Below are 16,307 nucleotides of genomic sequence, written 5' to 3'. Positions count from 1 at the left end.
ACCGAAAGGTTCAATCTGCAGACATGCTTTCATTAGTGCGCCCAGAAGGTTCTATCCAAGTCTGCAAAAGTAAAAGTATGTGAGTTCTGTTAATATTGCGCGATGAAACAACTCGTAGTGTACAATTACTCACCCTAAAGCACTACCCAAAAGTCCCAATGCGGATGAGGAGGTCCTAGAAGGCCCCGTGGTTCTTGAGCTACTTCCAGTATTGAGACCGAATACACGAGCGATTGTGTCGAAAAAACCTTGTGATATAGAAACGGTTGAGAAGTGTTAAGTGCAAGTTAAAGCAGCAAATATTCGAATACAGTGTGATGTACAATGCCAAATAATGCGGTTAACCCACTGAGCTGGATTGCTGGAACTGTGCCGAGCCAAACAAGTTTGAAGTTTCGGCACCGCGGAATACCGAGCGAATCGGATTACGAAACACTTTAGCCTGATGGAGTAATATTATGCAAATCGTGAACATACTTACTAGGAGTTGAAGATTGCGCATCCGGTCGGGTGCCAACTGGGCGGACTGGCTGAGTATTGTAAGGTGAGTACGCATACACTGGTTGCACGTACTGCACAGGTTGCTGCGAATAGTAGGCCGTCGGTTGTGGTTGATACGTTGTTTGTTGGTACTGAAGTTGTCGAGGCTGTTGATAAACCACTTGCTGCATTTGTTGATACCAAATTTGTTGTGGCTGTAGTTGTTGATACTGAACCTGTTGGGGCTGTGACTGGAGTTGTTGGTACCGGATCTGTAGTGGTTGCTGAGGCTGGATTGGTTGGAGTGCTGGATGATACACAATTGGTTGCTGTGTTGTGATTTCTACTGGAAATTGCGAAAGTTTCGCTATCACTGGGTCTGGTAACGTTGGTCCTACGAAAGTGATTAAAACGCCACAGTGTTATTGAATTTCATTTCTTTTGTGTTCCCTTTTCATTTTAGGCAATCCCACTTACTGTTACCATCATCCACTATAATGTAATTTGGTTCATTCCCATTAGAAAAAGCTGCAATGATAGAAAATTTAAAGCTTTCTTCGCTGTATGAATTCTCCAGCGAGCGTTGGAACTTTGTAAAAACTTACCTGCCGGAAGAATTTCTATGCCCGGTGCCGATTTCAGAACCGGATTAGCATAGCAATTCCCAATGAGTATCATGGTGAATATGGACAAAAGATTACTTCCGCTCACCAGGGAACACATGTTCGGTATATTTGCGTACGCTCACCCAACCAGACTGGTCTCGTTTTGACGCGAAACCTGCAGAGAATTCCATATCATCTGCAGATTTCAGCCGAAGATGAGATTAATAAGATGGTGGGGATTGGGTTGGATGGGGCCTAAACCGGTCCAGTTTTGTCAATGATGCTCCCTTTACTATTTGAAACATAGCCACCAGAGTTAGGCAGGCAAGGCTTTTGTTTATTTTATTTATGCCTCGTTAGAGTCTTAATCACGCTGCGATGTTTGCTAACATCTCTCCGTGATGGTGGTTTTAGTCGAGATTATGGGTCGTCGCAGAGGGTTTTTGAGCAGTAGCAGCATTCATCATTAACAAATATTTAACACTGTTCTCACCATATCGCACCATACCTAATATTACTAATTAATGCCCTAAATTTAGCTTAACCGACAGAATCTCCTGTTCATGTTCCAGAAATAAACATATTTTTGGGAAACGTGCTAGCGGAAACGTTGACCATTTTACTCTGTTGTTTTTTTTAATGCAATCATTATGTCTTCCTGGTGATTCTAATTTGCATCGAAATTATAAATTAATTGAGTGTTTACGAATGCGCAAAACGGGGTCTCTTGAACGAACTACTAGATCTTTTGCTGTCTTGTCAATCCTTCTCTCTCTCTGTGTACAACCTAAAAGGCAACGGGCTGGATCGTTGCGTGTCCTTCTAATGATATGACCAGCCAACGGATGCCTGGCGAGTTTAATTCGTTGTACTCTACTAGTAAGTTCATTAGTTCCTTCATTGTAATCATCTGTTTAGTTGCCAATCTATTGCGCAGGTATATTAGTAAAACAGTGGAACTTGCACGAGCTTTGTACGCAAGTGTAATTAACATTAGTGTTTAAGTATCTTCACCAATAATCGCAAATATATTGTCCTCTGAGGTTGTCCCCGAGAGAGGAAGATGTTCTAAAGTCATTTTGGCCACGTATGTGTGGAACGACAATAGAGATCTACTCTATTTGAATGTACGACGAACTCATTGTCGCTAGGCTTCGGCGGGCTGGTCACGTCATGAGAATGACATCCACATGGACAGAGGAGGTGTGGTAGGCCCAAACTGAGATGGAGTGACGGCGTTGACGCTGTCGCCAGAAAGGCCGGAAGAATGGACCGGTTGACGATGGTTCTCGACCGTGAGTGGTTTAGAGAACTCCTGCAGCAGGCCAAAACACGAGTTGTATTGTAGCGCCCGATAAGTAAGTAAGTAAAATTGAAACAACTAAAGTTTCTGTCCTGCCTTTTGACATTCTTAGAAGAACTTGTCATAAACGTGCTGTTGTTTCTTTCAAAAGTCGATCCGCAAAGAAATACTAATTTTGTGTTTTAGGTTTTGTTTGTATTTTTTTTATTTTTAATTCACTTTGTTGCTTACTCCATTAAATGTGTGTTTTGCTCCTGGTTTATCTTTACCACTTTTACTCTCAAATATTATATGTTGCTGGCGTTTATTTTTTCTTTGTTGGCTGTGCGAGAGCGTGTTTTGCTGTTGTGTACACCCACTCTTTATCTTCCCCCCGTAAAGTTAGGTCACCGGTCCCCCTTTGCAACAGCCAGCTGTTATTTGATTACCCTTTTGTTTCCTGCGCGCCTCGATACATGGGCGCACGTAGCATCCATGCATATGCAGTATTATGTCTTAATAAATACGTTGCTTTCCATTATGGTTGGTACCACGCACAAACACCGGCTTCAGTCCGACCGCACATCAATGTGCAAGGTATGTGGGTGGATGAAGCGTAACGCCTGGTGTGGTGTCCCATCGACAAGCAGGATGTCCTTATTACACTTGGTGTAATGCCGTGTGACCCTTCCGTTGTGAAATGTTTGCCGTTTACGCGAAGGTTCTTTACGCGTGGCACGAAGATCACGCATCAAGAGCAAAAACGTCATCAAACGATTTCCATCACGGAAGGGAGGAAAACGCATAACGAGGGCGAACGGGAAAGGTTGGAAAGAGGAGAGAAGCAAGGGGAACGCACGCGGGTGTGTGGATGTGTTTTTTTTCTTCAGTGGGTATTGAGTTCAGTTGCGGCTGGAATCACATATCCATCCAATCCATATCACCATCGGCTAACGTCGTGTATCATCGTGTAATCGGTAAGAGAAACGTGTTGTAAGGAAAGGGCTGCTTGCAGTGTACACAGCACCAACACCTTACTGCGCCGCCTTCTCAGCCTTGATGATCTCCGTGATGCCATCGTACATCTCCTTGACGGCCTGGAACTCGGTCAGTCCCATGCGGCGCTTGTTCGAGATGTCGTAGATGCCACCCTCAGCCTCGGAGTGCTCACCGCGGGTACCACGGACCTGCAGGTTGTACTTGTCGGCGATGGACTCCAGGTTCGCGTAGTCCTTGGCCAGCTTCGGGACCTTGATGTGCACCGAGGCGCGGATGGTGGTGCCGAGGTTGGTCGGGCAGAAGGTCAGGAAGCCGAGACGGTCGTGGTGCGAGAACGGGATGCGCTTCTCGATGTCGTTGACAGCGGTCACCAGACGACGGTAGACCTGGCCGAGATCGCCACCCATCTGCATCGAGATGATGCGGAGATGGTCCTCCTCATTGCACCAGACCAGGAAGGTCTTGTTGTCGTTGTGGTAGATACCGCGACCGGACGGCCAGAAGCGGCACGCGTTGGCGGCCTGCAGGAAGCGATCGCCCTCCTTGAACAGGAAGTGATCGTCGATCAGCTGCTGCTGGACGGCCTTGTCCATACCGGTCAGCGGGTAGAACTTGCCCTTCAGCTCACCCTCCAGTCCGGACAGGGTGGAGGACACCTTCGACTCCATCTCCTTGTACTGGGCCTCGGTCAGGCACGGGTTGAACGGGTAGCCCTCCATCGAGCGACCGCAACGGACGCGGGTCGACACGACGTACTCGCCGGTCGGGTCAACGTTGCTAAAGGCGTTCACATCACCGAAGTCACGGGCCGGGTGCTTGTCGGTCTTCTTGAAGCCCTTGTGGTAGTCCTCAATGATCGGGTCGAACAAATCGGAGAACACGGTGTACGACTCAGCATCCGGAGCGTAGATGCCGACGCCGGAATCGGGGTTCTCAAAACCTATGGGAAGACCACAAGGGAAGGATTAGTCGCGTTCAACCTGACACCTTGGCGGTTAATGCATGTACAAACGAAACCTACCAGATTGGACGCAGTCCAGCAGAGTCGAACCGAAGGAGGTCTTCTTGTTCTTCAGAGCATCGAAGACTTCCTTGGTCAAGTACTTCTTCAGCAGGGACTTGGAGTCCGAGGCAGCCAGCTTGGCGAAGCCAGCCTCCATCTTTTCCAGTACAGCTGCGTCAACCATGGTGTCTGATTTGTTTCTGCTGGGACGAAATTAACGATAGAAAAGAAGGGATACGAAATCACTATTAGCTTCCACGTGGGCAATGATTGTTTTACGTTCATGAAATGGAATATTTTTATCGAGCAAGCCAGGCTGCAGGTTGTTGTAAAGGTTCAGCAGTAGGATTTTGACATGTTCCGATGGCATATTACTACTAGAGGTCTATATTTATCTTGTGTACTGAACTAGTTACCGCACTGTTTATATTTTTTTACGCGTTAAACCCGTGATTTTTCTCTCTTTTTGATACAGTTTGATGATCAGATATCTCCATTGTATGAAGATTAATTCTACCTTCTTGCGGTTCCGTAATGTAAACAGGACATATGATGTCTTTTTGACAACTCTATGTACCATTTCTCCATTGTTCTACACTGTCTTTTTCACATCACTCGCTCGCTGACCGTATGTTGCCGGAAGCAAGATGCGTCCCCGGATGAATTTCCAGGGCGAACGTGTGGACATATATCTTTCAGCAAGACATTTTCTTCCAAGGTACCGCCACAAAACACACCATTTGCGCTGTGTGCTGAGAAACAACCATCCCTCCCCCCTGTTGCCCGTGCCCAAAACGTGGTCGTTCGGGAAGGATAACACCGCCCGGTGTTGTTACACACATCTATGGAAGGCAGACTGCGCTAAACACACCCCCTCCCTTGTCTAGTCCGTCGGTGCCGGTGGCCGTCCGACCGCACACCACTTACCTCGACAAAAATACCATCGAGTTTGATACACACCCTTCGCCACCGTTGGCCGCCTCGGCATCGGTTCCCGTTCCGGCCGCTGTTTCATTCTCCACCACCTTACTGTCCTTCTTGTCCTTCGAGGCGCATCCACCCATTTTGGTGCTGGTTGTATGTGTCGGTGGTGGTGGTGGTGGTGGTGGTGGTACTGCTGGTCGCTGTTGGTTTCGGTAGCGTTGTCTCGAGTCGGCCCGAGATAGGATTCGTGTTGGTCCCTTGCAATCGCTTATCGTTACACTACCACTATCGCTCTTACCGCTACTACCTCTATTATTACTTCGCTGTTGGAATGTGCCCTTATCACACGTTGCACCGGTTCTGACAGTAAGGATTAAGGCGGAACGTAATCTGATCGTAGCCACCGTTTCCTTTTTTCCGGAATGAAACGATCTACCTCTTTCGACGTACGCGAGGCAAACGAGAGAAGCAAGCTTCGAAGGAAATGATGTGTGTTGCGCGTAGCCTGAACACTGTCGGGTGGTGGTATTGAGCGTGGAAATCAGTTGTCTCTTAAAGCGAACACGCCCCACACGAATAAGCTTATGTTTGTAGAGGTTAAAGTTGGGGGTTTTTGCCGCTGTACTATTAATTCCACCTCACCTCAGTAAAATGCACTCTCAAAAACGGGTTAAGTCTTGTTTTTTTTTTGGTTTAAGTTTAATCACGGTTCGAAGGGGAAGCGTGTGTGCGGGGGGAATCGATGCTAAATAATTTCCTTCTCCACGCTATATTCTACACCTAATTATACACTGCTACTCCCCTCGTGGTGAGTCTTTGGCTAAAGGTGCTGGTTGCTGCTAATAGGAGAACCATAAGATTTGTTAGTATATTACCCTATCTTCCTCCGAAAAGCGGTTATTTATAATTTTCTTGAATTTTCCTTTCACAATTTGTAGGGAGGAATAAATATAAAGTCAAACATAGTTTAATGTTTCATCGGGTATGCAATATATTCTAACGGAAAGATAAGATAAGGGGCATTATTGCTGTAGCTGCTGTTGATTCTTCCCCCGTGAAAGGCGTTGTTCGCCAAAAAACTATTTGATTTTCTCTCCCAGCACAGTACACAATCCTTCTCTTTTCCACCGCCCAGCGCCACCGATGGAAAGATTCAACAGTCCCTGGTCGGCGTGTCCTTTCCAGTGTGCCGTTTCGTTCATGCTCTCGCCATGCCCACACCACGCAATATAAGGCGCCCTGTGAAACACGCGCGCGCACGCACACAAATAGCGAGCCGCCGCACCCTTTTTGAGATGGAAAAGGATATTTCGGTAAGCCGATATTGTGCGGTGGAAAAAAAATCTTCCCCTGCCTGGAGACTCGATCGTCCTAAGCTCGAGTGGGACCGTGAGGAATGCAACTCAAATTATGCAACGGATCTATCGAAATCGATCATCAAACGATCTAATATGTTTCGATAGTTTGAGTTTGACTAGGCACTTTGATAAATTGGTTATCATTCTACAACAAAAGGGAAGCGTCCAATTCACTAACTAACACTAGCCCACTAGAAGCAACGGTTTTTGGCACTATTGCTCTAGGGATTGTGAGGATTTTCCTTGCAAAATGCGAATGCACAAGGGCAGTGGGCTCTCAAAAACAAACACATTTTTCACACAACTGTTGGCAAGATAAGTGTCCTCCCCAAAAGGCACACAGTTTTCTTTTCATCAATGCTTGTTTCAAATGTAAATGTCCACCAAATTCTTCACCAAAAACACTGTCCCTCTGTGCGTGGGGTGATAACATTAAAACACACACTGATCCTCTCCCTGTCTTACGTTTTATCCGTGTGCAAATACATGAAAAATCGCGCGCGCGAAACCCAACTTGGAACCAGTTTGGAAGATTGGCAACAAACAAGTAGGAAATTGTTCTGTTTTCTGTTGTTGAGTTTTTTGTTCGATCGCTCTCTTGTTTGTTGGTGCCAAACAAAAACACACACGAGGGAACGGCTGCTCGGCGAAAAATAAATGAGCGGTGCGCGCGGACAACAGTTCTAAAAAAGAAAAACACAAACGGGAGGTTGCTTTTAGCCGCGAGAACGCGCCGCACTAACAAACCGGATTTGTATATCCTGCCGCACTAAGGACACGGGAAAGACAGACTTGGGTTAGTTCTGGGGGTCCGCGACTAACTCCTATAATCCTGCTGGTCGTCCTTCCACAGGGCAAAAAAAAATGGAAAACGCGGCGTCTCTCCGGGTGCGTCTCTGCTAAGGGCACGACTTTCTCGCACTCTCTGGAGAAACACACACACGCACAGGACATTCATTTAGGGGTGTGTATGTGTGATTAGAAGGAAAGAGAGGGCACGAGTTGGAAAAACGCGTCCACAATCCATTGAACTACGTACGTACAGTGGTGTACTGTTGCTATCATTAACATACACACCACGACAGATAAGCGAAAGGACGCTCTCTCTCTCTCTCTCTCTCTACTGTGAAAATGCTTTGTGTGTGTAGGGAAGATACGCTTTTCCATTTAGTTTTCTTCTCTGTCTGTCGTGAAGTCGCATCCATCGGCGGGAAATGTCCTTACTGCCGTGCAAGGATCGAGCCTTCGTCATTTCGTGTCTCGTTTGCTGTTTTGTTAGTTGTTGCTGTTGCCGCACACAACCACCCTTCCCTTTGTTGCCCTTTGGTGGTGCGGTGTGTAGCAAATGGGTCATACACATTCCCGGTATTGGGACACAATGTCCTCGGTCTTTATGGTTCTCCCTAAAAAGGAAGCAAACAGCGATCATCCACTACTATTCCCCGTGTACCCGTGTATGTGCGCGCGTGTCGTTACGTGAGAGAGTTCCGCACACATGAACGCGCATCACACGTCAGTAAAACCCGTGGGGTGAATAATCAAAGGACATTCCGGGGATGCGTCTGTGTGTTTGACGCTTGTCCGTACACATTTTTTATTTGCTGCGTCCCGTTTTCTATCACTTTCACAGCATCAGGGGTTGCGAACAACGCGATCCCTTTTAGGGATGGCTCGTCGCGACCGTTTGTCTAGGCGCCGTCACCGGCATATGGCAAAATTAGGAGAGAATCCCACACGCACACACACTTGCACAACAAGGATTATTAATGCACCCGTCAACTCAAACACCGCAATCGAGAGAACGAGAGAATCTCTTATCACTCTGTTAATACACGCTAAAGATGGAATGCGTTATACCCTTCGTGAATGTCCTTTTTAAAGCTTTGAGACATTAAAAGAAACTCCCGCGATTTGCACAACTTTCGATGTAGTTGCTGTTTCGCAAGGCGGCCGCCATCCAGTTACTGATAGGGGTGCTTTTGCCACTGCTCTCGCAATATCTCTCCGTTCAGGCAGGGATTTCTCCGAAGAGAGCAACAACACAACCCTCACAGCGGCGGACAGGACAATGGTACAGGACACACACGCGGTTTTGCGCGCTTCGAACATATACCCTCAACTTCCGGGCGTTGAGGAACACAGGCCCAAGCGAATCTCTCGCCCGGAAAGGACAAAGAAGGACATACCGGTCATTAGGTGTGTCCCTACAACACACACAGCCACGCATGAGAGGAAGATCTTCCCTTGACTGTGACAAATTATTGAATTTATTCGATCTCCTATCGTACACTACCGTGTGACAAACAAGTCATTCGTTATGGATCAAACTTGCAAAAATGCAAAACTTTTTATTGTCCAAGCACAGAAAGAGAGAGAGCGAGGGAAATAAAACAAATAACGTTGGGAAAAGTTTCTAATTAATTAAAAAGTTTTAAAAGATCTTTGAACTGATTCCAGCATGGCTGTGAAGACGGTCCCCCCCAAGAGCGGGAATAGGAAGGGTCGATTCCATAATAAGGAAACATTTTCTCCACGCAACCGCTACACTGCCTGCTGCTGGGTTCCACTGTTTGAGGGTGTAAACAATCGGCGGTGATACCATGGGACCATGATTTAAAGGGAAGCGACGACTGCTCATGGAGACGCGCGCGCTTGACTGCGCTTTTGCGCCTTTGCTTTGCCCTCTTTTTCTACCCTTAAAAGCAAACAAATATATTCCCATCAAAAGCGCAAGGATATTTTCAGCCACCCCCTCACCCCCGGCGCCTCACTGATTCTTACACCAACGCCACACACCACACCGAAGGCCATTTCCTGCGCGACCATTTCCGCCTCAAGTGGAGACACAGGGCGGAACGTGCAAGTAAAACCGACCATTAATAGAAACCGTGTTGGCAAAACTTTTCACCTTTACGGTCGTAAACAAATCAACTATCAAACTGATCCGTTTTCCGAAACGCCGGGCGGCCGGTGGTGGAGCAAGAAAAGTCAAACGGAATGTGCGCAACACAGCAATGTGATAAAAAATGAAGATAAACAACGGTTGAATGCCATCGAGTTCGCGGTACACGTTTTGCAGTCACGCACAACTATCGTGCCACCCGGGAGGGGGGGTCGGAAAAAAGGATATGAACACATGTATGTGTCGGGGTTGTAAAGGAAGAAAAGCAAAGGACAATTCTACGGGAGAGTGTGAAAGGATGAGATTGTATCCCAGAAATTTTAATGTTCGAATTTCCTCACTGTGACGGTGGCGCCATCTAGCGGTGAGTAGCATTATCTAATCGTTTTGCCTACAGTGCAATGTAAGATAATGAGAAATGTGTACATTATTTCTATATAGGCAATTTTGTTGGCTCTTTTTGGCAACATAAAAAATAACAAGATGAAAACTAGATAAAAGTTATTTTCATTTATATAATTTTTATCGCAACTAATCCAATGAAGTGGCTTGCGCATTTCGTAGATGCCAGAACACACAGAATGACACAGTTTGTGCATATATAGCACCACACACTCCTGTTAGCACAAGACGTGCGGGAAGGTGTACAGTATTATCGCAGGCAGACCAAGATAAGATCGCATCAGCAGCAGCTATGCATGTGCAAAAAGCAATATACACACGCGTAAAACCGGCGCACACAAAGTGAGATACGTTTGTCGCTCCGTTCCGATCATTTACAGCGATATATTGCCCCCCTCAAAATGCCCTGTTCCACGTATCGTTATTGTCATAATGGTTCCAAATTCCATCAAATACAGAGTTTAAACTCTTACTGCTCTCGATAACGTACCGGCGTGCACCAGTACACAGTTGTCATTGGAAACTTTACCCGCCGGGCTCATTCAGCTCGAAGTATCCACTCCAGTAGAGCCAAACGATGCCGATGCCGTACAGCGCGAAACCACCGTAGAACACCGTTAGGAACTTTCCCCGCCAACCGGTCATGGGTGTGCTTTGGGGTTGGGGCTATATGCAACGTCTGGTTCAATAGTTTTACGTTCGGTTCCAACAACCCTCTGCCGCGGTTCAAGTGATGGAAGAACGAGGGCACCAACAACAACACACCACAGCAGTATAACAGTAGTTCCGTGTTATTTCCGGAAGAAAGATCACAAACACACACATACACACACGCACTTGCGCTACGCACACGTGAACCCCATGTGAGGTCGGTGTAATTACTGGAGCATGGGTTTGTTTGAGGTGAGCAAAATACTCCACCGATATGTGCCTATCTATCGGATGGTTGGGTGGGGAGTTCAGATGTGGTTTAAAAAAAAAGATCGCAATTATAGTTGCGTGGACTGGGGGGCGCTCGGTTTTCACTTTCCAGAAAGAAAGGAGGACGGAGAGCGAAAGAGAGAGAGAGAGAGAGAGATTGAGAAGAAAAGTTTATGGTTGAGATAAGCTTTCACTACTTTGGCCGATCGACGATCGCTGGAATGTAGTGAACTTCGCCACGAGAAGTTGGTAATGGTGGTGTTTACATGAACAAATATACAAAAACACACGAGTCACGAGTCGAGAATTTATAATAATAAAATGATGTAATAAACACTAAACAGTTCCTTTAATTTTGTACAATTTTTTTAACACTTTGTAAACATTGCAACGTTTGGTTATACCATGCCTTTTTAGGGCATTATCAAATGTTTCTTTTAAAATCGATCGATGAATCACATGTTTTGTCTTCAGGAGATATTCTACACCCAATCGCGTTCTAAACTATCATCTATTTATAGTCACTCGAAAAAATCCGCCTGTCTCCCCTCTCTACCCGGCGACTTGGACAACTCTCGGACAACTCGCGACCCTCTCGAAGCCGCACTTGTACACGCACGGATAGTGAAACATGGACTGACAAATTGGAGGCTCCAATCCGGTACATACCCACACGGCGGGTGCCCCAAGAAAGAGAGACAAGGTTCAACGCGCGAGATTCGAAACAGGTTCACGGTAGCGTGAAGAGACCGGAGCAATTTCGTGGGCAGCACTGTTTTGGCAGCAAGTACCCTCTGCCATCGCTACCCTTCCTTCGCATCGCTTAGGACAAGCTGCACATTAGCTCAGTCCTCTCTTCCCCAAATCGGTACACATCATTGTGTTGGGTGGTCTAGGCATCCTGTGTCCTTATCAACGCACCACATAACGACGTCTTTGCAAGTGTCGCGAGCGTATCGACGAAGAGCAGCTATATTGTCCGAAAAGAATGGTGTGATGGTGGGTTACCGTCTTATCGGAGGTGTTGCACGCCGAACGGGTTGTTGATTTGGCTGGAGAGTCGACCGGGTTCCGGGCCAAGTACCGGTCGAGAAGAGGGCATTGAGAGGCTTATTAAACCCTTCCCGCTTGGAAGGTTTACCATCTCAAGCATTGATAGCACTCAATGCGAGGGGACGACCAACATGTCAATTGGGGGTTGACATAATAACGTGCGCTAAAAAAGACTACAGGGAGACGAAGAATTGGGTTGAGGTTGTGTGTGCTTTTGAGGACACTTTTTCTGTTACTTTTCCGGGCTTTTGAGCAGTATCTTGAATTATCACCTCTGTATAGTGCTGCCACAATGTTAGTAGACCCATTGTTTGGAAGGATGAAAAGATGGGAATGAAGGGTTCCCATCAAATGATAACCGTTTGTTGTGTGTGTTGAGTGGTTGACGTTATTCTTGCGAATATTACAAGCCACTTTCACACGGAAATACCAATACAGTTTACAGCACTGTAAGAAGAAGAATAAACTAATTGTCCTACACTTTATCTCGTTACAGCCGTTGCTCGTGTGACCGGTTTTTGGTGCTGTTACGTATAACACTGTTACCCAATCAATCAGTATGATAATCGCGATCCCGGTGCAGACGAGGGAACAACAATGCCCTCCCGAAACCCGGTGTAGGGGATCAATGATAAAAAGGTACGGTGGCATTAAAATTTATGACTAATCAATTTAATTGATGGCTTGTCTATGCGTATGACGACCGAAATGCAACCCAAGGAGGTGCGACAAATGCTGATAGCAAATCACCATTGTGTTTTCCCCTCCATCTCATATTGCACATCAGCAACTAGACCCGATCATGTGAGTCTGATGGTTTCGAAGACTTGTAAAAGATCCAACAAGAAAAAGATCACCATGACATTCACCTTTATCTGTTACAGCAAAGGTTAAACACATGTTACGGCTGTGTGTAACATGTACAGCCATATCACGGAAAAGATAAACAGTAACGAAATGCACTTTACCACCATGCTTGCGTATGCGCTTTTATCATCGACCAACAATAAATGTTCAGATAAAGACTGTAAAGATATCAAACCGCAACTATTTGTTTGCAGACGGTAACGTGCAGCTAATGTTTGCAATAGAGGTGCAAAAGCATGATAAGGACCTTTTTTTTGGAAGATAAAGACTTCATGAAGCATGATAACACGTTATTCGATTAGCGAAACTAAATTGCTACGCTTTATCTCAAGGGCACGAACTGATAAACCGCACGGTGACGGTTACTTGCTATAGTTTGAATGTGTGGTTTGTGCCCGTTGCCGACAGATGGCGCTTTAGTCGCTAGCGAGAAAGTGATTCGTGCAATGCAATCAAGGGACGGTTAGTACTATCCGACTTCTAACGTTCATTTTATCTGTTTCTATTTATCCTTAACATAACAAATATTATTATTAATTATTCGTAGTTTGAAATGCAAAAACTTTAAAATCATAGTCTTATTTATTATTCTAGAAATTCTGTTGGCCCTCCTCCTCCAATAAACTCTTAATGCTTGTTCACTGCCGAGCTAGGGCTAATTTATCCGTCGTGCCGATACTGTCGAGGGTTTACCATTATATAATTCACCGTTTACAAGCAATTATTTTTAAACGATAACAATTTCTCGCCGGGGGCGTTCCTGTGCATCAGGGAAACAAACACCTACGCTTTGTTTCGATTGCATGAATCCTTTATTCAATAAATTTAATCTAGCGATTGCGTATGGGGTTCCTTCCTTTCGTAAGCGATATCGAGAGAGAACATAGAAACACACGCAACCGGCTTCAAAAATATAGATGCGGCAGTTCCTTGCACGGCTACAAACAAACAAAAAGTGGTATTGCCCTGCCGTGTGAGGCGCTTGATTTATTTCGGGCATTTCTCTTCTTACTTTCGGCACACCACCAACAGCGCTGGGTGGTTGTTTACCGACGTAAATGTCTTGTGTGGTTTTTAACAGATTGTTTTATCACCATTACCCATTTGTTTACATGATTTTTCAATCTGAACATTGTAGTGTCAAACGGAAAGGAGAACGTTTCGATGTGAGAGCGCATATGAAAAGCCGTTTCTGTAGTTCGAAAAGATCTAGCCGAACATTTAAATCGAAACGGCAAAATTCTTTTACAAAAGGCTTATTCAAACGAGAGATTTACAAGGGCAGTTAGTTATTCAACAACAGAACGTGAACACTTTTACATCAGTCACAGATTTTCTTCCCTCAAGGGAAACGTGTGGTGTTCGTGTCAAAACCACGTTCGTATTGTAGATCAAGGTAGAGAATGGAGTAGTCACGTTAGACTTTTTTATATTCTTAATATTTAAATAGACACATTAGTTGATGAATATATAATAAATATACACTTCACTGTGTTTCTAGATTTCTAAACATCTTACGCGCATCAATTCGTCTATCTTGTCTCGATTGCACCATGCCGACTCTGCCATCAACTCCACCACCTGCTTCATTCATCCTGTCTAGCGAGCCAATTGAAACAATTGAAGCCATTCGGAAGCAAGTCGAAACATTCAGCGCATTAGCTTGAAAGCTAAATGAATCTTTTCCTGCGGCTGGCTGCAAATTATGCAAACAGCCCGGAGCTCGCGGTTATGTGTATTCATCAGATTCGCGCACAGTAAACGCGTTGCTTATGCAGCATTCGCTGCCCGCAAGTTGCATTATGATAGATAAACCAGCACTCTGCCGCAAAAGGCGAGAATATTCAAATGTTGAATAGTCTCCAGGCCGTAAAATAGTCAGCAATAGTCACGTTCCGGAACAGCATCTTTCGGTGACTTCCACACGTTTGGGGCAACTGATTGCTCAATTAGAAAGGCAGTGGAATTGCTTCTTGTTCATTTCCAACCTTGCAGCAAATGCGAAGAAATGCAACACTTCTTCTCAGCTTCTAGAATCTTCCAACTCAATCGGCCAAAACTTATCTGCCGTGCGAAGAGAGAATGGATAATGGGTGAGGCAAAATAAAAAATACATACAATTTGTGTCACTTACACGAGAATAGCCACACCCAGCGGGCAGATAGTCTCCGAGCGCCCGTTCCGAACACGTTGAGCAATTTATAAATATAATCTTCTGCCTGCCGCAAGCTATGAACGACGCGATCCAAAGCGACTGTCGCTCTGTTAAGCTATTCCTGATTGACGATCGTATGATCTTCTATTCTAGTTCACGCTACTGAGCTGTGGTGGCTTGAGATAATAAATTTCACTCCCCCCTGGCTAGGCAATGTTACATAATGACCAAGGGATCTAAGATGGCTTTTATTTCTGATAGCAAAGTATAAATTTTGCAGGAATTTAAAATTTTCTTTGATGCCAAAGGACTTTAAATCCCACAGTTGTGTGTTTAAGTAAACAAATATAGTTTTTTTTCCAGAAGTACAAGTGACATTCCAACTTTGAGAGCGATTACATTCTGTGAGAAACATAAACTTGAATGCAGCAGCATTAATATCTCGCTAAGTAGATTTTTTTTTCCACTTAAGCTATCGCAGAATGCATAAATATCATAACGCAACCGGCAGATGGTTGCATAACCAAATCATACGCACATAAATGGTTTCATATATTCGCGAAAAAGCCAAAAGAAACATTCACAGCAAACGTCTATTTAGAATCGCAGCTGTACCCCCCGGACTGTGTTTTCCACTACCGTTCCCTCTGTCCCTTTTCCCGCTCAACTTGCCCTGTGTGGAAAACGTGTGCACATTGGAGATGCTTCACTGCTCAAATGGGCCAAATGGGTTCCCGGGTAGACAACAAAAAACGTAATTCATCTGAGTGTGCCTTTGTATGCCACAATGTGAGCGTGGAATGTCCATCATACGGCATGCTTGTGTAGTTTGCTTTTCCAAAATCAGCGGAATGTGGACGAGATGTCATCGGAGAAAATACATTGCCCCGCATGCATTGCGCGTTGCCACAATTGGAATGTGCTCTACACTCTGACGGTTATGTTCTAATGCACACGTACACGTTTGTACGTGTACTGTGTAAAGTTACACAATATAATGGGCGCATGGAAGGCATAGGGTCGCACCCATGATCCAATTGTGAGTCGATTTAGAAAAAAAACCCTGAACAGATAATAATTCCACTACGCGAAAGTTCCACTATTCTTGGCACAATTCATTTATCTGAGTAATTTACACAAACGAAGCAAATATGCTGGTTATAATTTGCATGCATTATAGTGCAGTTCGTGCTGGAGTTTCATTGCAAGTTTAGATTAACAGTGCTTCAGCTAAGAGCTTAGCAACGTGTCATTAGTCACATTCATTAGTTCAAAAACATTTGTTTTGCTGAAGTTGCTAAATTTTTGTTTGTTTGTGCGTTGCACAAGCAACCAAGCATTCCCCCGAGAAAAGGT

General features: G+C 45.2%; 2 protein-coding genes across 2 annotated transcripts; both read right to left on the bottom strand.

The window, feature by feature from the left end:
- Nucleotides 1-51: 51 nt before the first annotated feature.
- Nucleotides 52-1,203, bottom strand: LOC128712861 (uncharacterized). The gene is made up of 5 exons (XM_053807729.1): nt 1,086-1,203; nt 958-1,008; nt 482-874; nt 134-248; nt 52-61 (listed from the first exon to the last, which is right to left on the bottom strand). The coding sequence occupies exons 1-5, from the start codon at nt 1,201-1,203 to the stop codon at nt 52-54; spliced, it is 687 nt and encodes a 228-aa protein (XP_053663704.1).
- Nucleotides 1,204-3,401: 2,198 nt separating this feature from the next.
- On the bottom strand, nt 3,402-4,572 carry LOC128715782 (arginine kinase 1). The gene is made up of 2 exons (XM_053810696.1): nt 4,388-4,572; nt 3,402-4,306 (listed from the first exon to the last, which is right to left on the bottom strand). Exons 1-2 carry the CDS (start codon nt 4,551-4,553, stop codon nt 3,402-3,404), a joined length of 1,071 nt encoding a protein of 356 aa, XP_053666671.1. The 5' UTR covers nt 4,554-4,572.
- Nucleotides 4,573-16,307: the final 11,735 nt, after the last annotated feature.

Source organism: Anopheles marshallii, chromosome 3 (assembly GCF_943734725.1).
Source record: "Anopheles marshallii chromosome 3, idAnoMarsDA_429_01, whole genome shotgun sequence".
NCBI classification, from domain to species: domain Eukaryota; kingdom Metazoa; phylum Arthropoda; class Insecta; order Diptera; family Culicidae; genus Anopheles; species Anopheles marshallii.
The sequence above is the reverse complement of the archived record's forward strand: the minus strand, read 5'-3'. Positions and strand labels throughout refer to the sequence as shown.

What these genes read in the sequence shown, in the direction of transcription:
- LOC128712861 (XM_053807729.1), bottom strand. Translation starts at nt 1,203, where the DNA reads ATGTGTTCCCTGGTGAGCGGAAGTAATCTTTTGTCCATATTCACCATG. An exon ending in TATAGTGGATGATGGTAACA is followed by an intron (nt 875 to 957) that starts GTAAGTGGGATT and finishes TCACTTTCGTAG; the next exon opens with GACCAACGTTACCAGACCCA. An exon ending in TGCGCAATCTTCAACTCCTA is followed by an intron (nt 249 to 481) that starts GTAAGTATGTTC and finishes CTATATCACAAG; the next exon opens with GTTTTTTCGACACAATCGCT.
- LOC128715782 (XM_053810696.1), bottom strand. Translation starts at nt 4,553, where the DNA reads ATGGTTGACGCAGCTGTACTGGAAAAGATGGAGGCTGGCTTCGCCAAG. An exon ending in GCTGGACTGCGTCCAATCTG is followed by an intron (nt 4,307 to 4,387) that starts GTAGGTTTCGTT and finishes GTCTTCCCATAG; the next exon opens with GTTTTGAGAACCCCGATTCC.